Below are 23,779 nucleotides of genomic sequence, written 5' to 3' on the forward strand. Positions count from 1 at the left end.
CCAGGGTGAGAACTTCAGTACATAACAGTAACTAAAACATCAGTAAAAATGTCAGCTTTCAGCTAAAAGGGGAAAAGAAGAAATAAATAATATCACAACACATACCTGCCAGTAGCATTTAAAGGCTGGCCTGTGAGTTTATTAAAACCACCAGGTCCATAATCCCACAAAATTCTTTCAGCAGCAATGAAGTATCTTCTTTCCTGACCACTCTGTGAAGGCCCGGTAATGTTTTGACCGCAAGCCTTGATGCTGTAGAATCCCATCATACCAGCTACAGTGTAGGAAAGGACACACAAGAAGTCTTTAATTTGATCTGGTTTCACCATGCAATCAATTATGCTAATGCTGTAATTTCCAAACTGGGTTGTCAAGGGGCACAGTAGCGTGCCAAAAGAGTACCAACATCATGAATCACAAGTTGGGACAAAGGTGAGGTAGAAAAACAACAAACAAACAAATGGAGCCAAAATTGTCAAGGGGATGGAACAATTTCCCTTATGAGCAAAGGTTACAATATTGTGAAAAGGGGAGATTCCATGCTAGGGATTATTAGAAAAGGACCTGAGAACTGCCAATATCATAATGCTGTTATTGTTAAGTTGTGGGTGAACATATCAGACGACTCAGCGATTCTTCAAACAGCTCTTGTTTATTCACAGACCCAGAACAGAACTGAACGGTTCAGCCAGCCTGCTTACATAGAGTTCCACTACAATGCAACAGTAACAACTTTCTGTAACTATCCAATCACTGAACGTCACTTTCAATTCAATGTTTGCATATGTGGACCTGAGTGAAAACTATCTAATAGTAGCCCTGTGCGAGGTCTTATAAAAACTCTCAGCACCCTTAACAGGCTTCAGTAAATCTCTGGGGCAACCCAGGGCTTTTAAAATGGCACAAGAGTGCTTTAAATGGTGTGAATGCGACCTAATTATTTAAAACAGGATGAAGTCTAGGAGAGATGGGCTGGAGACAGAGGCTCAGAAAGTATCAGTTCACTGCCATCTTTTGTCTGGACAAGTGGCTCATTGGGAGCTCTCCTAGGTGCTGAAACAATGGACCTGCCTTGCTGTCTGGCATGCCTTGCCCCATGGGCTCCTCCTGGGAACCAGAACATGGTATGAGTGCCAAGTCAGGTTGGTTAAATGCTGGTTTTATTGGTTGGTTCCCTCTACTGTTTAACTTGTGCTTTTACTTATTTGTTTGTTTTCATTAAATTTCTATACCGCCCTCCATCTGAGACTCACAGTGTATAAAAACAAATATATATATACATAACATAGTAACAAACCAACCAACCAAATACCCCCCAGTTTAAAAAGCCATGGATCATTTAATTAGCCAAAGGCCTGGGAGAACAGGAATGTTTTTGCTTGGTGCCTTAAGATATGTAACAAAGGCACCAGGCAAGCCTCCCTGGGGAGAACATTCCACAAACGGGGAGCAACTGCAGAAAAGGTCCATTCTCATATTGCCACCCTCTGGACGTCTTGTGAAGGATGGGAACACAAAAGGCCTCAGACTGATGATTGCAGGCTCTGGGTTGGTTCATATGGGGATTTATGGCTGTTCATAATACTTTTTTAAAAAAATGTTGTGCTGTTTGAAGGACCTGCTGTGGCTGCCTGGTTATTATTGCTTGTCATTTTGAGCACTTTTTAATTTAGATGCAGCCTATACAGTCCTGCAACAAACAGGCAAACAACAGGAAAACATTAGTCCCAACTGGCAGCCGCCAGAAGCAGCAATTATTGTGGAACAGAGCCTGTTATTGTTATATCGCTTTTTTTAAAAAAAGTTTACACAATACATTTCTGGAATCATTTCAAGGTTGATGCACTGTGTAGAATGTCAACTTCTTTGCTTAGAAACCTTTGCTGATATGCCACCTTTTGTGCATTTATGTCTTTTTGTTCCCATGTCCTACTGCAACTCATCCTGTACCCTCAGCCTATGCACACATTACAACTGAAACAAATGCATATCAGTTCCCTGTTTATTCATCCTTCCAGTTCCTCCCCCCTTTTTTTTGTTTCCTTGGTGTTGAATCTGTAAGTTCCTTGGGGCAGAGCCCTGTACTCCGCTCTGTACAGCACTATTCACACCGATGCTGATAAGCTTCAGGTTACAGACTTCGTTAACCCAGAAATATTACCTCGGGTTAAGAACTTTGCTTCAGGATGAGAACAGAAATCGTGCACCGGCGGTGCGGCAGCAGCAGCAGGAGGCCCCATTAGCTAAAGTGGTGCTTCAGGTTAAGAACAGTTTCAGGTTAAGAATGGACCTACGGAATGAATTAAGTACTTAACCTGAGGTACCACTGTATATAAAATATTACTAGCAGTAGTAGTTGTTCTGGCCCAACTGCAACGTCTATTGACCTTTCTCGAATGGTGCATAGATACCTTGTATGTGATGATCGACTTGACAGGTCAAAAGCCACTTCCCAGCATTCTCTGCCATCATTTCTGCTGTCACAAAAGTGGCCGGAAAGAGGCTGATGACGTCCATCCTATGGCCTCTGCTAAGCAAAGTATGGCCGAAGAACTGTGCAGAGTGAACGTCAATCTCGGTCCCCATCCCAAACAAATGCCAGGACACCAATTCACCAGCGCACATCTCCAGGCCAGGGAGGTTTCCAAAAACATACCCGTTAATTGCTGGAAACATATAACACAATATAAGAAAAGATAATCCATGAGTTACAGGGATATGAATGACAGGGACATTCATTTTAAAACAGCTAATGTGTGCCACATTTAAGATTTTCCTTCTTGTTCTCTATTTCACTAACGTAATGGAAGCAAAATGGCTTCAAACGAAGTCATCATACCCTTTTCTCCTTTGTTTAAAGATAAAGAGTGGCTGGGGAAACCCAGCCAGATGGGCAGGGTATAAATAAATTATTATTATTATTATTATTATTATTATTATTATTATTATTATTATTATTATTATTACAAGAAAGATATGAAATTTAAAGGTTAAAGGGACAGAAAAAGAGAATAAGAAAAAGAAAAAAAGAAAACCAAGGGGACGTGAGATAAAAGGAAGAAAAACAGAGAAGGGAAAAGTTGGGCAGTTGGAAGAGATCCCCATGCTTCAAGATGGGGTTAGAGATGGATTCTGGGGTCTAGACACTGACAGCTGTGGGCCAGGAGTAGATGTCTGAGGTGAGCACAGAGTTATGAGTCCAGAAGTCAGCACCAAAGAGCAAGATTGCCTCAGAAGTGGTGGACTCCCCTTCATTAAAGGTTTTAAAAGCAGAAGCTGGATGGCCACTCTTGTGGGGCTGCTGTAGTAGTGCGTTTCCTGCATTCACAGGGGGTTGTACTAGATGATATTTGAGGTCCCTTCCAATTCTATGAATGGAATTCAACATAGCACTAAGCGGGGTGTTCAGGTGGAGAAGGAGATCTGCTCATGCAACAAGACTTTCCCACCTTTTCTCCCTCTGCTGCACCTTTTCTTGTGCAGCAGAAAGTCCTCTTGTACAAGTGGACCACCTCATTCCATGCGTTCAACAACTTAGTTGCATCTTGCCCTACAATTCTAAAGACAGGACATGGTGAACGGCAGGAGGCAGCATTTAGGAACAAGCCAGCTGTCAGAACCCAAGAATACAGGAAGACACCAGAGCTCAGGGACAACTGGAACAGGAAGACCTTCAAACTCTTTCCTGCCCAGGGGGATCCTATGGACAGCCTGCCTGATGGGGTTAGTCCAGGGTCTGAGGATGCTAAACTGCTCAGATTGATGCTGCAACATGCATTTCAGGGTTTCACCACAAGGAGAAGCTGCACACAAACCCAGAGGCCCTCCATTCAAGTCCTAGGGACTCATGGCAAAAGGCAGGGGTCAGCAAACTTTTTCAGCAGGAGGCCGGTCCACTGTCCCTCAGACCTTGTGGGGGGCTGGACTATATTTTGGAAGGGGAAAAAATGAACAAATTCCTCTATAGCCCAGAGATGAATTTTAAATAAAAGCGCACATTCTGCCCATGTAAAAACACCAGGCAGACCCCACAAATAGAGATGCATTTTAAATAAAAGGACACATTCTACTCATGTAAAAACACACTGATTCCCGGACCATCCGCGAGCCGGATTTAGAATGTGATTGGGCAGAATCCGAGACCAGGGAGAAGAGTCGGTGAAAGAAGACTGGAAGAAATTTAAGGACTATTTAAAGAAATATTGTAAAATGAATGAATGTTAGAAAGTTGTTGGATAGAAACTAAGTGGTTTCCAGCTGTAATGCTTTAGGACAGTGTTTCCCAACCGGTGTTCCGCGGCACACGAGTGTGCCGTGAGACATCGGCTGGTGTGCCGCGAGATGCCTGGAGGGAGGCGGGCGAGTCGGGCGGCGAGAGGCGGGGCGGCGGCGGCGAGGAGAGGCCGCGCCTCCTGCTGCTGCCTGGCGCTCCTCCTCGCAGCCGGCAGCGCTGCCTGGGCGCCTCCGCGCGACTCTGCCTCGCTGGGTTTGGTCTCCCAGCAGAGACGGGTCACACGCGCACCTCCCTCCCTCCCTCAGCCTGCGCGGAGGGAGAGCCAGAGAGAGGCATCGCTCCTGCGCGGCGGGAGAGGGAGCAGCCAGAGCGATGCCCCAAACGAGCTGAATTCCGAGCGAGGGACTGAGGGGGGAGGGAAAAAACTTTCACTTTCGTGCGTCCCTCCCGGCGTGACGCTGCGCGCTGACGTCACGGGGCGGGGCTTTAATGGTGGTGTGCCGCGAGATTTTTTTTCAGTAAACAGGTGTGCCGTTGCCCAAAAAAGTTTGGGAAACACTGCTTTAGGAGACATGAAAAAAGGATTATAAATGGGTAAAAGTTTAATGGTAAGGATTTGCTGAACTAACAGGTTGAACTGGAATACAAAGAAGGGAAGGACGAGGAGGTCGGAGGAAATAAGGGTATGGAAGTTATGTCATTGAAAATTAATGTGTGTTTTTAATTGTTTATTATTCTGTATGTTTATTTTTCATTTTTTTTCTTATATCCAAAAAACTTTTAATAAATATCTTATAAAAAAAAAAAGAATGTGATTGGGCCGGATCCGGCCCCTGGGCCTTAGTTTGCCTACCCATGATGAAAGGCATTTCACAATGGGTTGCTTGCCTAACCTCTGCTTTTTTCCCGTAGGAGCTGCTGAGGTGACTCAAAGCTGGGGAACCTGCCTCAGAATGGAACTGAAGGCACCTAGTCCGGCTTGGCCTGTGTTTCAAGCTGCGGGTAGTAGACGAAAGAGGCGGCATTAATATCCTGACACAACCCCAGACTATTTCCTCTCACGAGGAAAGGAAGAGGAGCAGCAGCAATTAGAAGTTGCAACCAAATCTGGCGGCAATTGTAAAACAAGCGTTGTTCTTCCTGTCCTGCAGCACCAGCTCACCGTGCATCTTATTGCTCAGTTGGAAATCTTCGTCCTCTTTATCCACAGTGCTGGGTTCCAAGCAGAAGGTATTTATATTTTCATCCAGGTACCAGCTGAGATTTTCATCTACGATGCTGAACATCAGAGCGAAGCTTTTTGTGGCATTGGCCGCTGGCGCTGAAGCATCATCTAATGTTCCTAAGAAAGCAAACACGTAAAAGTTTGTTTTTTTGTAAACCCTTTAAGTTAATTTATTTGGAGCCACTTAACATGTTCTAAAAATTCTTGCCTTGAAATCAATCCCGAGTAGGAAATCAGTGTGCAGACTCAAGGCCTAGGTACATATTATGTACGTGAATGATGTTGTTAGCAATTGCACAGGGGGGTTCTTTAAAATTACAGACCAAGAACATGGGATAGGCCTTACTCATGAGCAGCACAACAGTACATGGGGAAGGGCCAGGGCCGGCCCATCCATGAAGTAAGGTGAGGTACCTGCCTCGGGTAGCAGAATCTACAGGGGCAGCAAACCCACCTCCAAGGAATGCATCACCTGCTGCTGTATTTATACTCCAGATTTCTTTTTGGAAAAGCTCTATGCTGCTTTCAGCATTTACAGATTCATAGAAATGTACAGTTGGAAGGGATCCCACAAAGGTCATCCAGTCATCCTGCAGTGCTGGCATCACAGCTAAAGAACTACAACTAATCCAGAATGTGGCAGCTAGACTGGTGACTGTGAGTGGCTGCCGAGACCACATAACACCAGTCTTGAAAGACCTACATTGGCTACCAGTACATTTCCAAACACAATTCAAAGTGTTGGTGCTGACCTTTAAAGCCTTATAAGGCCTTGGCCCAGTATACCTGAAGGAGCATCTCCACCCCCATTGTTCAGTCCAGACACTGAGGGCCTTCTGGTGGTTCCCTCACTGTGAGAAGTGAGGTTACAGGGAACCAGGCAGAGGGCCTTCTCGGTAGTGGCCCCCTTCCATAAGATGTCAAGGAAATAAACAACTTTTTGACTTTTAGAAGACATCTGAAGGCAGCCCTGTATCAGGTAATTTTTTCATGACTAATGTTTTGCCATTTTATATGTAAGCCTCCCAGAGTGGCTGGGGAAACCTGGCAAGATGGGGGGGGGGTATAAATAATAAAGTTGTTGTTGTCGTCACTATTATAGAATCCCTGACAGGTGGTCATTCAACCTCTGTTTAAAAGAGTCCACCACCTTCCAAAGCAGTCTATTCCCCTGTTGAACAGCTCTTACTGCCAGAAAGTTCTCCCTGATGTTTAGTCAGAATCTCCTTTTCTTGTAGTTTGAATCCATTCTACTTTCTGGAGCAGCAGAAAAGCAGCCCTTCAAATATTTGAAGATGTCTACCCTATCACCTCTCAGTCTTCTCTTCCCCAGGCTGAACATACCGAACTCCCTCAACTGTCCGTATCAACATCATTTGCAATAATTGCACTTGTGTGTATCTGCTATAGACAGAACCACCTAAAGGGATGGATGGGAATGCATTGCTCTCCTGCCTTCTCAACACCAGACTTCATTGCAGCTTCTCAAGAGGGGCAAGGCAGTGGGGAGCTTGGCATGGTGTGGGTGCGGTGGCAGAGTCAATCTGTTGCTCCTGCTGCTGCTCCCTCACTGCCTAACTCCCCGCTGCTTTTTTTAAAAAAGTATTTATTTAATTTTCACAAATTATAAAAACACACACAATACACAATACAAACATACACACACAAAAACAAACATGTATAATTTCAAATCCTTTTTTTCTTGAAACTTACTTCACCGACTTCCCCATACCTCCCCTTTCTGCGTTCCAATTCCCAAATTTATTTCAGCAAATCCTCCCCCTTAATTTTATCTAATTTTTTCCTTTTCTTTACTTTTACTTAAACTTTTACAGCTATAATCCCTTACTTTCTATAACCACAACATTTTAACACTCATTAATTTTGCAGTATTTCTTAAGATAAATTTTAAATTTCTTCCAATCTTCTTCCGCCGTCTCCTTCCCCTGGTCTCGGATTCTGCCAGTCATTTCAGCCAGTCCCATGTAGTCTATCACCTTCATCTGCCATTCTTCCAGAGTGGGTAGGTCTTGTGTCTTCCAATACTTTGCGATAAGTATTCTTGCTGCTGTTGTAGCATGCATAAAAAATGTTCTATCTTTCTTTGACACCAATTGGCCGGCCATACCCAAGAGAAAGGCCTCTGGTTTCTTAGGGAAAGTACATTTAAGTACCTTTTTTATTTCATTATATATCATTTCCCAGAAGGCCTTAATCTTCGGGCAAGTCCACCAAAGGTGAAAGAATGTACCTTCCGTTTCTTTACATTTCCAACACTTATTATCAGGCAAATGGTAGATTTTTGCAAGCTTGACTGGGGTCATGTACCACCTGTAAATCATTTTCATAATATTCTCTCTTAAGGCATTACATGCCGTAAATTTTATACCGGTGGTCCACAACTGTTCCCAGTCAGCAAACATAATGTTATGACCAATGTCTTGTGCCCACTTTATCATAGCTGATTTCACTGTTTCATCTTGCGTATTCCATTTCAGCAACAAGTTGTACATTCTTGACTGGTTCTTAGTATTGGGTTCTAACAGTTCTGTTTCTAATTTTGATTTCTCCACCTGGAAGCCAATTTTCCTGTCCTGTTTGTAAACCTCCATTATTTGATAATAATGGAGCCAATCTCGTACTTTCACCTTCAATTTCTCGAAACTCTGTAATTTCAATTTATCTCCCTCCTGTTCCAAAATTTCCCAATATTTTGGCCATTTGGCCTCCATATTAAGCCTTTTCACGGCTTTTGCCTCCATTGGCGACAACCACCTTGGGGTTTTATTTTCCAACAAGTCTTTATATCTAATCCAAACATTATATAATGCTTTCCTAAGAATATGATTTTTAAAAGCTTTATGAGCTTTAACCTTGTCATACCATAGATATGCATGCCATCCGAATACATTGTTAAAACCTTCCAAATCCAAGATGTCTGTATTCTCAAGAAGTAGCCAGTCTTTCATCCAGCAGAAAGCTGCTGATTCATAGTACCGTTTTAAGTCCGGCAGGGCAAATCCCCCTCTTTCCTTTGCATCTGTTAAAATCTTAAGTTTTATTCTGGGTTTTTTGCCCTGCCAGACAAACTTCGAAATATCTTTCTGCCACCTCTTGAAGCAATCCATCTTGTCCACAATTTGCAATGTTTGGAATAAAAACAACATTCTAGGCAATACATTCATGGTTCCATTGCTCTGCTGCTGCTCCCTCACTGCCTAACTCCCCGCTGCTTTTCCCCTTTCCTCTTCTTCTCAGTAAGCATCAGTGAAGCATGGTGTTTGGAAGGCAGCAGAGCAATGGAACCATGAAAAATCACAGTTAAAGGACAGGAGCACAGCAGGTAAAACAGATATGAATTCTGAGGGGTCAGTTTAAAAATATCTTCAAGTTGGCAGGTCAAAAACCTGCTGGAAGAGAAAACTCTTTGTAAGGCTGCAATTCAGGCTTTCTGAGAATCCTGTCTCCTTTCCCTCACTCCCCAACTATCAATGGGACTTGATGGGAAGAGATGGTTCTTTTAGGTATCTTGGCCCAAAATTGTTTAGGGCTTTCAACATAATAACCAGCAGTGTGAATTGGACACCAGAAATGGGCTAGGCTACTCAGACGTCATGCAAATAATTTCTGGGTGCAGACCTGAAGTTTTTAGCCAAACCTTGCTGCCACAGAGGCACTTGGCATGATATGTTCCGTACCTTTCCGACAAACCACCAGCGGCCCAATTAACCCAGTGCTGATATCTTTTGGCGTGTCGATATGCGAATGATAAATCCAAGTCAGGCAACGTGGATCTGCCGGTGTAGGTGAAAACTCATCCGTAACCAGCCATGTATATGTATAATTGGAACCAGGGAGAACAAAATCATCAGCCTTGCTTTTGCCACCTGTTCCATCTCGGTAGAGGGCTCCTGAGGTGGAACAAAAAAAAAAAGATTGAAATTATTTGTGTGCCCTTTTAGACATCTTACACATGAGCATTTTAGTTTGTTATCTCTCTCTCTCTCTCTCTCTCTCTCTCTCTCTCTCTCTCTCTCTCTCTTAAAGTTGCTTTGATCACTTTTGCAAAAAGAGAAAAGGTGGGAAAGCAGCTAAGTAAATATAGGGTAGCACTCAAATAGCTTCTATTCAGAATAAACCCACTGAAATTAATGAACGTGGCTGTGATGTGAGGTTAGGCGCCATTGCCCTGCCCCAACACCTGATACTGGTATAAAAATATTTGGCTTTTGCAAAGCCTACTGTACGAAGGCAAGAGTCACTTTTATTACTCCGCCCACTTTTACTTCTGGCCCCGCCCACCACTGACATGTGACACACACACCCCCTCGAAGATTCCCTGTGAGGGAATGTGGTCCTCAAGCTAATGAAGTTTCCACACTGCTGGAGTAAATGAACTCTTGGTCTGACCCAGCAGGCCTCTATTACATTCCTCTGCAGACAAATTGATGTGAGCCCAGATCTGAACTGAGGTCTCCTCTGTCAAATTTCCAACATGCTACCTGAACGACTATACTGGCTCCCAGGAGTAACAGAGGAAAGAGATAGAATCTGAGATAGCAGAAGAGGAAAAGCAAATTGGTGTTTCCTGCTTGGCAGGGGGTTGGACTCGATGGCCCTTGTGGTCTCTTCCAACTCTATGATTCTATGAAATCTTTGTTTTACCTTCAGAATCTTTCTCGTAGAAGACTCCATGGGGATGTACAGAATAAGGCCGGGAAGCAAAGTTCTTCAAATGAATAATAAAAGTATCTCTTTCTTCGGCTCTCAGAACTGGACCTAGAAAACCCAGCCAAGATGGTTTGGGGATCTCCTGGGAGTACGTGTCGTCTGTGAATTGTTTGAAAATTGCTTTCTTGTAAACCCGACCTATCCTGTTGGGGCCTCTTCTCACATAAACAATTGCTTCTCTGCAGTAGAAAAGGGGGGGGGTGAGTTTAAGTTAATTTTCAATCCATGAATCATATGGAACAGATGAGGACGATGAGATTTGAAACACCAACACAAGCACTCCATGTGTGAGAACCAATCAACTTATGTAGGGGACAGGTAAACACTGAATGCCATCATGTGTCAGGCTGGTTCCCCGGAATGTACAGTGGTACCTCTGGATGCGAACGGGATGTGTTCCAGAGCCCTGTTCACATCCTGAAGTGAACGCAACCCGCGTCTGTGCGTCTGCGTGGGTCGCGATTCGCCGCTTCTGCACATGCGCGTGATGTTATTTTGAGTGTCTGTGCACGTATGAGTGGCGAAACCCAGAAGTAGCGCACTCTGTTACTTCCAGGTCACCGCGGAGTGCAACCCAAAAATATTCATCCCGAAGCTTCTTCAACCCAAGGTACGACTGTACAAAGACAAGGGAATGTTTCTTACTGTCTGCTTTTTATTCAGTATTTACAGGGAGAGGCTATAGAACGCAGCCTCTTGGATAATGGTGTTGTCCCGAGTGAATCTCCACCCCTCGTCTCTCCCACTTCCTCATTCGTCAATCTCATTGTCTCTCCTATGGGTGCGGCTACATGCCCTCTGTCTTTCAGCTCTTTGCTCTCCTACTTTCAAGGCTCGCCGGGTTCTGGGAGAGGGGTGTGTGTCTGGAATGCTTTCTAAAGACACTGTGTCTGTCAGCTGTTGCCTGCCTGGTGCTTCCTCCTCCTCCTCCTCCTCCTCCTCCTCCTCCTCCTCCAATCCCATTATTTCCCAACTTTCCTCCTCATCTGCCTCTGAGCTGTGACCTTCCTGTTGTAAATCTAAACTGTCTTCCTCCTCTTCCTCCCTGGAAGGGTTAAGCTGGGGAGGCGGTCTCCACCATTCCTCCTCTGCCCAGCTCCTGACATCATGATACCATTTCACTAATAATAATACAGTCATGACTCATGTTACGTCCGCTTCATGTTATGTTCTTTCAGGTTACGTCCTGCGGTGATCCGGAAGTACCGGAAAGGGTTACTTCCAGGTGTTGCTGCTCGCGCATGCGCAGACACGCAAAACGACGCATGCGCAGAAGCGGCAAATCACAACTCGCGCGTGTGCAGATGCGCCGCTGTGGATTGCGTTCTTTTCATGTTGCGAACAGGCCTCCGGGACGGATCCTGTTCGCAACCAGAGGTACCACTGGTATAATAATAATAATAATACAGTGGTACCTCGAGTTAAGGGACACGGGTGGCGCTGTGGGTTAAACTACAGAGCCTAGGACTTGCCAATCAGAAGGTTGGCGGTTCGAAACCCCGCGACGGGGTGAGCTCCCGTTGCTCGGTCCCTGCTCCTGCCAACCTAGCAGTTCGAAAGCACCTCAAAGTGCAAGTAGATAAATAGGTACCGCTCCAGCGGGAAGGTAAACGGCGTTTCTGTGCGCTGCTCTGGTTCGCCAGAAGCGGCTTAGTCATGCTGGCCACACGACCCGGAACCTGTACGCCGGCTCCCTCGGCCAACAAAACGAGATGAGCGCCGCAACCCCAGAGTCGGCCATGACTGGACCTAATAGCCAGGGGTCCCTTTACCTTTACCTCGGGTTAAGTACTTGTTTCGTTCCGGAGGTCCATACTTAACCTGAAACTGTTCTTAACCTGAAGCACCACTTTAGCTAATGGGGCCTCCTGCTGCTGCCGTGCCGCCGGAGCACGATTTCTGTTCTCATCCTGAAGCAAAGTTCTTAACCTGAAGCACCATTTCTGGGTTAGCGGAGTCTGTAACCTGAAGCATATGTAACCTGAAGCGTATGTAACCCGAGGTACCACTGTACCATTTTACACACCTGCTTCAACTAAACATTAATAAGCAGCACAGAGAAAATATGTGAAATGCTGGCAACATTGAGTTAGGTCTTGAGAGTGAATATTTGGAGCCGTTTTCCCCATTTCGTGATGACTTTTCTTTCATTGTCCCATAATGTAAACTAGATCTTGTGAAGCAGCAGCCATCTCTTGTTTGTCTTATCAGCCCCCACACACCTGGCAAGCATCAATATGTACCTTGCCCTTTGCATGGCACATACATTTCTTTTGCAACTCCCGGCCCTACAGGGCTGTAACCATACATAGGGTGTAGGAAAGAAACACTGGCTAATGGAGTGGAAAAAGAGGCCATTATGAATTAGTTCACAATTCAATTGCAGAGGCGCCTTTGCTGGGAATTTTGACTTCACTAGCTTAGCTTGCTTAATTAAGGGCCCCTCAATACATCCTTTTTATTGCACATTCACAATGATTTGTGCTCTGGATTCTGCCAAGACACAATCCTACTTTCAACACTGTGCCTGAAAAGGTTTCAGGGCAGCAATACTGCTTCATTTCCTTTAACTTCCTGCTGTAATCTTGTAACTTTTCATTCTGCAAATTGCCCTCTGGACAGCAATTATGTTGTAGCATAAGGGGAAGCGTCACACAACAGCTAATAAAACAGAAACACCCCCCCACCTCTAATACACTGTCATTGTGCCAACAATTAGGGTAGCCATACAGTGGTGTTAAGTTGTGGGTGAACATATCAGACGACACAGCGATTCTTCAAACAGCTCTTGTTTATTCACAGGCCAGAACAGAACTGAACTGAAGTGTTCAGCCAACCTGCTTATATAGAGCTCCACTAGAATGCAACAGTAACCATTTTCTGTAACTATCCAATCACTGAATGTCACTTTCAATCCCTAATTTGCATATGTGGACCTGAGTGAAAACTATCTACAGTATCCCCCTGCTGTGAGAACTTCAGTACATAACAAGTGGTACCTCGGGTTAAGTACTTAATTCATTCCGAGGTCCGTTCTTAACCTGAAACTGTTCTTAGCCTGAGGTACCACTTTAGCTAATGGGGCCTCCTGCTGCCGCCGCACCACCAGAGCACGATTTCTGTTTTCATACTGAAGCAAAGTTCTTAACCTGAGGTACTATTTCTGGGTTAGCGGAGTCTGTAACCTGAAGTGTATGTAACCTGAAGCATATGTTACCCGAGGTACAGTGGTACCTCGCAAGACGAATGCCTCGCAAGACAAAAAACTCGCTAGACGAAAGGTTTTTTCATCCGCGATTTGCCTCGCAAGACGAATTTCCCTATGGGCTTGCTTCGCAAGACGAAAACGTCTTGCGACTTTGTTAAGCCGTTTAAACCGTGCTTCGCAAGACGGAAAATTCGCTAGACGGCAAAAATTGCGGAACGAATTAATTTCGTCTTGCGGGGCACCACTGTACCACTGTATTTCAAAAAGTGAAAATCTGGACACAAAAGTTGTTCAGCTTTTTTTTTTTGGCCAAGCTGTTTAGCTATTTTTGCAAAATCTGAAAAAACAACAACACATTAAGTTTCTGAGCTATTTTAAAGGAAATTCGCCAAAATCTACACTTCCGACATGGGTTGCCATACGTCTGGATTTTCATGGATATTCCAGCGATTTCTGCCTGGACACTGTTTCCGACGGCCGAATCCTGGCTATGTCCGGGAAATTCCGGACATATGGCAACCCTAAACATGTTGCAGAATACACCTACAATAAAACACTAATCTGGAAGGGAGCGTGAGTAGACTTGTCTGGTCTACATTTGATCTGGGGAATGTCTGCAAAGGACTGGTTAGTGCTTTGGAATTCTAAGAATTTGCTACATCCAACACTGCAAACCCTATTGGTCATGAAAAACCAGAAGCAAACGCTATGCAACAACATTTTAACATGCAACAAAGAGTTAAAATAAACTTAGAAATTCAACTTTTGAAGCCTTTTGAAGAAAGAAAGCACTGAAAATTTAGTGCAGATCCATATAATTGCAGAAAAGCTTCTACCATCACGTATACAAATTGTTCTGTTTATCCATCTCAAACCAGTCAGATGAAGCCACATTTCATCAGTGTTATAAAACCTGCGCCTTCCAATGATTTTGTCTACAAGGTTACTTGCAAACACGCAAGCCTATGTAGAAGTCATTATTTCTCCACGAAGCTTGAAGGCCACAGCAGGCTCTGAAAACATCAAAAACATCAGATGCTTGGCAATCAATAAACATTTCATAAAGTGTGCATCTCCTTTATGCATTGATAATAGGAGCTTTTCTTTTTTTCCTGTGCAAGCATATACATGCTTACTGACTCACAAGCAAGTCCCATTTACTTTAATGTAGCTTACCAGAAGATTGTCTGTAGAATGCCAGCACTGGGTGCTTCTAGACTCACGTTGCACAACTAAAGTTGACTTGGTCTCTTGGGCAACAACCGCCCCCAAGCCCAAATCTGACTTTCTGTGATAAGGAAAGTGATGGCGGAAAGGCACTGGGGAGAGTGGGGTGATGCTTGCTTGTCAAAATAAATGCTTTAAAAGCTCGTATCATCTAAGCTCCCTAACATTCTGCAAACAAATTAGGATAAATGATTGATACATAGGTTGTCTGGTAGTGACCTTAATCTCTCAAAAATGGTTCTCTTTCTGTCCCAGAGATTTATGCCTGCATTCCGAAGAATTCTGAAGAATTGTCACATGTGAATCGCCATGCAAGTGCCCCCTTCTCTCTGCTTACACCGGTGGTGTCCAAACTTTTTCCAAAGAGGGCCAGATTTGATGAAGTGAAGGGCTGTGAGGGCCGACCAAAGTTGTTGAGCTTTCTTTAATGATTGAAGTTATTGAGGGTTTTTTAGGATTGAGGTAGTTGAGGGTTTTTTAGGATTTTACCCCAGGAAATAAACTAATAAACTACCACAGGGGCTGGATTAAACCAACCGGCGTGCTGGAGTAGCCCCCCGAAACGGATTTTGGACATGCCTGACCTACACCAAAGACCCTTCTCAGAAATCTGTATTTGGGGTGTGAATGTGTGTGGGGATCAGCAGGTCCACAGTTCAAGGCTCACTTCAACACATTAGCGGCTTGAAACGAGGCAAAGTCAACCCCCACTTCCACTGTGTTTCAAGTCAGACCAGAGAGGGGGCAGAGATGTCTTCAGATTACCTGATTTCTTTCCCCACGTCAAACTCCAACTCACTGATGTTGTTGTCTGCACATGTGCTATCATGTGCGCATGCGCAGCCATTGCCTAAAAATTCCGCGCCACAGTTTGATTTTGGCTTCTGTCTTCAAATCAAATGGAAGCTGGTTTGAAGAAAAGCGAAGCTGCTGGGAGGACCGAAGCTCCTGCCTGAAAATAGTCTGAAAAGCACCACCCTGAGTTTATTGGGACTTACTTCTTAGTAAGCGTGTTTAGATTGCAATCTTTACTTCTCCCGATACAAGTACGATAGCTCAACCATAAATACATAATCATCTTGGGGCGTTTAAGTCAAATGAAGTTGAATGGCAGTTGCACTGTGGTACTGAAGCTTAGGAAACTTTGCGTTATTACAAAAGGACTGCAGCACAGGTCTCGACTCCCTTCCAAATCCCTTGGAATTTAATTTAATTTAATTGCTAAGTGTGCAGACCTGTAGCAGTGCGCCTTAAATGCACATTGCAAAAGTGAAACGAGAGGCAGCCTAAAAAAACTCCTCGCATTGCCGTTTTAACCAGCCTATGCTTCTTTCCGATGTATTTTCAGGTCGCTTCAAAAACTTGTTTCATTGCCCCAATATGCTTCTTTGGAGGAAACAAACAACTTGGAAAGCACTGAGCCCAATATGCATCATGTGGGCAAGTGTGAATTAACTACTTTAAAAGCGACAGTAGAAACTCAGAAGACGCCAGCAGGGACTCCTGCTTTGACTTACTCATCCTCTGTGAGATTTTGTCCTGTGATCAGATTCTCGCCGCTCGGTGCATAGTCCCAGTTCTCCTCCACAATTCCAAGGTAGTACGTCTTGGTAGCCGCTTCTGCTAAAAACAAATGCCAGAAGATTAGGCTGGTTAGAAGGCAGGCAGCTCGCTTCACGAAAGACATTTGTGTGTGTGTGTGTGTGTGTGCAACTCAAGCGAGAGGCAGCCAAAGTGCGCTCACCTCAGCCCTGCCCACTCGCATTCCAACTAGTCAGACAGGAGGCAATGGACAAAGCCGTGCCCCTCCCAAGCAGCAATTTGGGGCTGATGAGGGCACAGGCCAGAAAACCTGAGCCAGCTGGCCGAAAAAGGGCCTGTGGTGTGGGGTTGCCATGGCGACGAGCCTCTTGCCAGGCTTTGAAGGCCCGCGTGTGTGAAACTGTGACTTAGTGTTGTTTGTCCCTCGAGCTAAATGAAGAGAGCGCTTTATTTGTAAATTTGGGCGATTCCCCCCCCTCTCTCCAGGCATTCGTACTGTATGAAAAGGATGGTGCAAAAGTGTTATAATGGGGACTTTTTGTCTTCTTCGACTCCTGTCTGTCTGCAGGATGGTACACTGACACGCTCTGACAAGCCTCTCCTTGCTCTGTTTTCCAGTAAGCTGTGATCCTAAACTGAACAAAACAGTGCTTGGCTTAGTGTTAATTGGCGAAACTTAGCTTATTTCATGAATTTGTGAGTTTATGGCAAATCTTCCCCTCTCCCAAACTCATATTGTGCTGTGACAGACTGCATATAAATTGACGTCCTCGATGGGCCATTGGTCTGATCCCGCAGGCTCATATTACATCCTTATGTTCTTAATGTGATTTCATACATGGAAGCAAACATGGAAGTTCATTCACACATAACTGCTCCTCGATGCACGCATCAGTATATCTTCCATAGGGGTACCAAGGCAAATCTCTTGCAGCAAAAGCAGCAAATAATATCACAGCACTTTATAAAGAGAAACAGGTTTATTGTGACGTAAGCCATGGGTAACCAGTCATGTGCTTTCCAGGCATTGTGGGACTCTGCTTCACATCAGCCCTAGCCAGCATGGCCAATGGTCGGGGTTGATGGGAGCTGTAGTCCAACAGAATCAGTTGGCTACTCCTGAACTAGGCAGCCTGACCCAGTTGTATTAGGCCAGACTTCATGGACCATGCGTCTTCCAGATGTTGTTGGACTATATGCGCTGCCTGGGGCTGATGGGAGTTGTAGTCTAGCAACATCTGCGGAACGTAGTCATTGTGACTAGTTGCTGTTAATTCAGTCGGTTGGATAGCTCGGTCAGTTAGAGCGTAGTGCTGATAACACCAAGGTTGCAGGTTCAGCCAGCTGCATATTCCTGCATTGCAGGGGGTTGGACTAGTTGTTGTTGTTATAGTTGTTGTTGTTGTTGTTATTATTATTATTTGTACCCCACCCATCTGGCTGGGTCTCCCCAGCCACTCTGGGTGGCTTCCAACAAAGATTAAAAATACATTAAAATGCCATACATTAAAAACTTCCCTGAACATGTCAGGCATGTCCAACTCCCAAGAGACTGTGATCTACTCCCACTATATAAAAAAAAACCCCTGGCAATAATCTGCCCATTGGATTGTCCAAAGTTGTTCAGCTTTTTTGCGGGGAGGAAGATCAATCAGGAACACACGATCAACCAGGATCAACCAGGGTTGCCCCACGACCGACCGGTAGATCGCGATCGACCGGTTGGACATGCCTGGACTAGATGATCCTCGGTGTCCATTCCCATTCTATGACAGCCTTCATACATGAGTCTGTACGTACATTTCAAGTCATTCTACCTATTCGTTCCATTTTTATCCCACCCTTCCAAAAAGAACCTCAAGGCAGCATGCATTACTAGAGGGGTGTGTGGGCTTGTATGCAACAATCTAGTAAAGGTGAAGGTACTCCTGACCGTTAGGTCCAGTCGCGGACGACTCTGGGGTTGCGGCGCTCATCTCGCTCTACAGGCCGAGGAGCCGGCGTTTGTCCGCAGACAGCCTTTCCGGGTCATGTGGCCAGCATGACGAAACCGCTTCTGGTGAACCAGAGCAGCGCACGGAAACACCGTTTACCTTCCCGCCGGAGTGGTACCTATTTATCTACTTGCAGTAGCATGCTTTCAAACTGCTAGGTTGGCAGGAGCAGGGACCGAGCAACGGGAGCTCACCCCGCCGCAGGGATTCGAACCGCTGACCTTTCGATCGGCAAGCCCAAGCGGCACAGTGGTTTAACACACAGCAGCACCTGCGTCCCATATGCAACCATCTACTCTAATATAAATTATACTACATGATGTATGTACAATAATTTCATCTGACTCCAGCGAAGGTCCCCTATAAAATAATTTGCTGGTGGTGAAAATGAATGCTAATACAATCTCCTACCTCACACTATACTCTTCGTGAGTGGCATCAGTGCTATGCTAGCAAAAAAACCTCCAGCTAATTCAGCCCGTTTCCCCAGTCTTATATTTTCTTTTCCCTTTACTTAACCTAATTGGTACTTATTGCCTCACAAGGCCTTTGCATATATTCATTAATGTCAATTATGCAGAGGCAAAACTCAAATAATGCTTATTGCAGCACTCCAGGCAGGTATCAGCACATTTGGGGGAACTCCAAATATGTTGGCCGAGGGAGCTGTACGCCGGCTCCCTCGGCCGATAAAGCGAGATGAGTGCCGCAACCCCAGAGTCGGTCACAACTGGACCTAATGGTCAGGGGTCCCTTTACCTTTACCTTTACCTTTACAGCTCAGTACAGCCTACTCTGATTGGCAACAACTCTCCAGGGTTCCAGATGCAGACCATTCCCAATCCTACCTGTGCACGCCAAGGATTGAACCCGCAACCTTCTGAATATCTATGATTACTCCCGTTCGTTAAGCCTTTGACTTCATCCCTCAGGCCTCCTCTCGTAACTGAAATAAATATGTGACAGCATTTGCTGATATTCAGATGTTGCTGTCTTCTCCTCCCCCCCCCCTTTTATTGACTCTATTATTGTGAAGATGAACCTTATAAGCGGCTTGCAGGCAGAGACGTGCTTAGCTTGGAGTCATTTTGTTTCTCTTGCTTGTGGTTTCCGTTTTGTTTTGTTTTGCTTGCTTGCTTACATGGGTGCCGGCTCACTAGGGCCCTGGGTGCTCAAGCACCAACAAAATTCCCCATGCAGGGGCCAGGCACCCACAAATTCCAGCGCCAGGGCCATGCACAAGGCATGGCAACCACGGCTCTGGACGCCCCTGGTGGTGCAGTGACAATAATTAACAATTAGTAACTGTAATTTCAGGGACACATTGTGACGTATTTTATCAGCCGTGACCCCCGCTAATTGATTTATGGCCCTCAATTAGCTCTTCCTTGCCCGGCACGCTTCTTCTGCCGCATGCTCTGCTCCGAGCTCTCCGTCACGGCCAAGCAGAGTTTTGCACAGCGGTGAAAACTGTCACGTTGCTTGAATTCAGACAAACTCACACTGAGTCCAGGTTTGTCTATATACAGCATTTATTCCAACATTTCTCAGGATTTTCCAGGGCTATTAGCAGCCATACCAAGACCACGTCTTTTCCCCACAAAGTTCACAGTGGGACTGGCAAACTCCTCCCAAAAACTCCTCCCAGCTTCTACTGCTGACGTCAGAGTGGTGTGGCACCATGGGAATAACTTAACCAGTTAAGTTCCAGCTCCAACACCCCCCCTTGCCACGCCTTCTGACAAGACCTTTTTGAGTTCAACACCTTTCCCTTTGCCTTGTGCCCCTTCCCGGCATCTTTCCCAGGCACCTGTTGAACCCCTTCAACACTCCCAGAATCACACTGTGCGACACTTTTCCACGCACCTGTGACCTGATACCCTACTGACCCATTAGAGCCAGCAGTTGTGTCTTCTCCGTCAGACGTTTCCCCCTCTGACTTGACAACCCTTCCGTGAGCTTTCTCCATTACCGGAGATGAAGCCTCACACCTGGACACTCCTTTCACAACCCTTGGAGATGCCCAAACCTGCCCTGACCCCTGACCCTGGACATGGTCCTCATCACCGGGATCTGAACCCTGATTCTGGACCTTGTCCCTGTCACTGGGATCAGCCACAGCTTCCCTTCTCCCTTGAGAAGACTTTGCACCCGTCACCTGGTGACGTATTTCCTTTTCCTTGAAAAACTTCTCCAGAGCAGACCCAGTAAACTGTGACCCTTGGTCGCTCTTGAACCCTTGCACCCTGGTGGAGAACCTTCGTTCCACCCCCGCAACCCATTCCTGGATCAGTTGCGTCACCTCCCCCTCTGATTTGAGAGAGAAACACCAGCCAACCTGGCTGTGGTCACCTGTCAGCGACAGCACATACCTGGCCTCACCCAGACTCTCAGACCTCTTGGGTCCTGACAGATCTGTGAGAACCAGCCCAAAGGGCTGCTTGGTTACCCTCCCAAACCCGGGAAAACCAAGCACCTTTGCACCTGTGCATGCCCTGCACCCTTGGGACCTCCCACATTGTGTGATTTTACACCCTTCTTTTGTGCACCTGTGCAACTTTTGCACATGACTGGGAACCTTAGCACACTGCACCTGTGCTTTAGCAGCATTCCCACAACCCTCCAGAGGTGTCTCCAGAACAAAGACGTTGTTCCCCCTCTGCATGTTGACCCGTTGTCTCCCCCCTCTGAAAATGTTACAGGTGTCATTTTCAAAACGAGCATTGTATCCCTGCTTCTTTAGAGCTGATACATATAAAAGACAACATTCCAGTCCCGGCACAACGTAGAACTCTTGCTCCTGCTGGAAAGAAAAGAACACGTTAGCCATTGCACCACAGACTGATTTTTGTGTTCTCCGTCTGTGAACCTAACAGTCATCCCTGTCAAAACAGCCCTGCATTTCCGCAGCTTCCCAGCAGATGTCTCTGGAATCAAGTCGCAATCAGCAGCAGAGCCAATAACAAAACTCTGCTCTGGCCTTGTCCCACGAGTCTCTTGCTGGCACCTGGTACGTTCACCAGCCTTAGTCTCACGCCTGGTTGTTTTTCCAGACCAGTTGCCATGGAAACCCGACTGGTTCCCATGAGAATTCAACAGTTTGACCTTGCAAACATCCTGTCTTGTCTCTCTGCTCCGGTGGGGGCAACTGCCACGCAGACGTTGAACTCCAGTGGAAAAATACTGCTCGGGGCTCCCAGCTGGCTTGGCCTTCCTCCTTCTGGAACGGCGCCTCCCACCAGCCTCGCCCCCCCTGAAGCTCCACTTCATTCCAGCACGTACAGTGGAAAACTTTGAACGTGCCTTTGGAAACCTTCCGCCCCCCCGACCTGCTCAGCAGCACTCCTTGTGGCTAAAGCATCAGGGACAGGGGCTCCAGCCATCTTTAGGCTTTTTGTATTCCTTCTCCAGGGCTCTGGCCTCCTGCTGACGCTTTACAGCAAACACAGCAGGACATTTCCAAGTGCCAATAGTCCCTTTGCCCCCCCTCTGGGGCCCACAGCCTTTCCCAGCTGTGCACCGGCTCTCACGTAGGTGATCAGCGCCATCTTGTCTTTCTGTTCTGAAGCAGCCATCTCCCGGCCCTTGTTTTCCGCCTCCAGCCTCACAAACACCCTGGAGCGCTGAACGGCCTCTGGCTTCCTGGCACCCAGAACAGTAGACTTTAGATCAGCAGCCAGGTTGCCCAACTTCTTAAAGTGAGCCTCCCACAGTCCTCCAAGACCTGTCAGCCTGCCATCCTCTCCCCGGGGCCCAGCGTACTCACGTAAACAACCAGCCGCTCTTCAGCTCCCGGTTTAGCAGATTTGCTCCCCTGCCTCTTTGAACTTTAGGCAGAATTATAAGCTGGCATCAGCAACGTCGTCAGCTTGCCTCCACACGTTAGGCACATTTCCAAGCTCTCTGCAGCCTTTCTGCACAGCGGCTTCAGCTTGCTTGCCTGCTTGCCTCAGACTCCGGCCTCCCGTTCTCCAAAGACGCCCCCAAGCTGTACTCACAAGACTTCCAGCTCTCCTGGCGTGGAGAAACGCTTCCCTGCTGTTCTCAGCTCCTTGGCTCCACAGCAACGCAGGCACTTCTCTGCGTCTTGCAGCTGCCGCTTGCTTGTTTGCCGACACAGCAGATCAAAGCCTCTGCTCGACACCGCAGAGTTTACGACTCCCGCGACAGTTTTACAAGCGGTAATTTATTGGCCCATAACCTGTGACGTATTTTATCAGCCGTGACCCCCGCTAATTGATTTATGGCCCTCAATTAGCTCTTCCTTGCCCGGCACGCTTCTTCTGCCGCATGCTCTGCTCCGAGCTCTCCGTCACGGCCAAGCAGAGTTTTGCACAGCGGTGAAAACTGTCACGTTGCTTGAATTCAGACAAACTCACACTGAGTCCAGGTTTGTCTATATACAGCATTTATTCCGATATTTCCCCCAGGGATTTCCTGGGCTCCTCTCCGCCATTACAGGCTACGTCTTTTCCCCACAAAGTTCACAGTGGGACTGGCAAACTCCTCCCAAAAACTCCTCCCAGCTTCTACTGCTGACGTCAGAGTGGTGTGGCACCATGGGAATAACTTAACCAGTTAAGTTCCAGCTCCAACAGCGCTGTGGGTTAAACCACAGAGCCTAGGACTTGCCGATCAGAAGGTCGGCAGTTCGAATCCCCGCGACGGGGTGAGCTCCCGTTGCTCGGTCCCTGCTCCTGCCAACCTACCAGTTCAAAAGCAAGCCAGTGCAAGTAGATAAATACCTTCCAGCAGGAAGGTAAACGATGTTTCCGTGCGCTGCTCTGGTTCGCCCGAAGCGGCTTAGTCATTCTGGCCACATGACCTGGAAGCTGTACACCGGCTCCCTCGGCCAATAGAGCGAGATGAGCGCCGCAACCCCAGAGTCAGCCACGACTGGACCTAATGGTCAGGAGTCCCTTTATCTTTACCTTTAACTGTAATTTCTGGTAAGGTTTTTATTAAAGTTTTTCATAATACCATAAGATATAGAAAACAAATGTAAATAAAAAACCAAAAATACAAATAGAGTAAGTAGAATAGTAACCATAACTGTAAATAAGATCTTCAAATTAAATGAATTCCAGTTGTCAAATAGCGACACCAATTCCTTTAGCCATGTTTATTTATAGGCAAGTGCCAGACTAAGTAATTTTCCACCAAGGGGAGAAAAAACACCACACAAGTTTGACTTCCTGAAAGTCATCTTCATAAGTTCCAGTGTTTTGGCTTACCTTTCTTCCACTGAATGACTACAACTTTTTCCCACTCGTAGCTTGTTCAGTCAGGGCTAAGCAAATGACTCTCAAGTCACAATGTACACTGTCTGGAGCAGCAGTGTGAAGTGGAAGAACTGGGGATGCTAAATTCAAGGCTCTGCAGAGCTACCGTCCTGTGGAAGTTTGGAGTGAGAAAACAGGAGCAATTCTCTCATTAAAAACGAACACATTGTGGTTTTTTGTTTATTTCATTTGTGAGTCCCTTGACTCCAAAATGGTCTCCAAGTGACGTATCTGATCAAAAGGCATACAAATGAAAACGAGCATCAAAAAATAAAATGAAATCAGGCTTCTTAGGCTGAGCGGATGCAAGTCAGCCTTTATCCGCCTAACACAATC

The 23,779-nt window shown here is 46.1% G+C and overlaps 1 protein-coding gene across 3 annotated transcripts in view; it reads right to left on the bottom strand.

Moving 5' to 3' along the window:
- The window catches only part of HEPHL1 (hephaestin like 1), a 41,188-nt gene extending 24,752 nt beyond the window's left edge, over positions 1 to 16,436 (bottom strand). For 2 of the 3 annotated variants that reach the window (XM_081197613.1, XM_081197612.1), the window contains exons 1-6: positions 16,143 to 16,335; positions 10,125 to 10,369; positions 9,158 to 9,370; positions 5,397 to 5,576; positions 2,412 to 2,666; positions 106 to 274 (exon numbers count right to left, since the gene is read on the bottom strand). In XM_081197613.1, the coding sequence (XP_081053739.1) occupies positions 106 to 274; positions 2,412 to 2,666; positions 5,397 to 5,576; positions 9,158 to 9,370; positions 10,125 to 10,369; positions 16,143 to 16,312 (1,232 nt within the window). In that variant the 5' untranslated portion in view covers positions 16,313 to 16,335. Of the gene's footprint in view, positions 1 to 105; positions 275 to 2,411; positions 2,667 to 5,396; positions 5,577 to 9,157; positions 9,371 to 10,124; positions 10,370 to 16,142; positions 16,336 to 16,369 lie in introns of those variants that run through there. The other variant, XM_081197614.1, reaches the window with a different exon arrangement.
- Between the last annotated feature and the right edge of the window lie 7,343 nt (positions 16,437 to 23,779).

Source organism: Podarcis bocagei (genome assembly GCF_964188305.1).
Source record: "Podarcis bocagei genome assembly, chromosome: 6".
Lineage (NCBI taxonomy): Eukaryota > Metazoa > Chordata > Lepidosauria > Squamata > Lacertidae > Podarcis > Podarcis bocagei.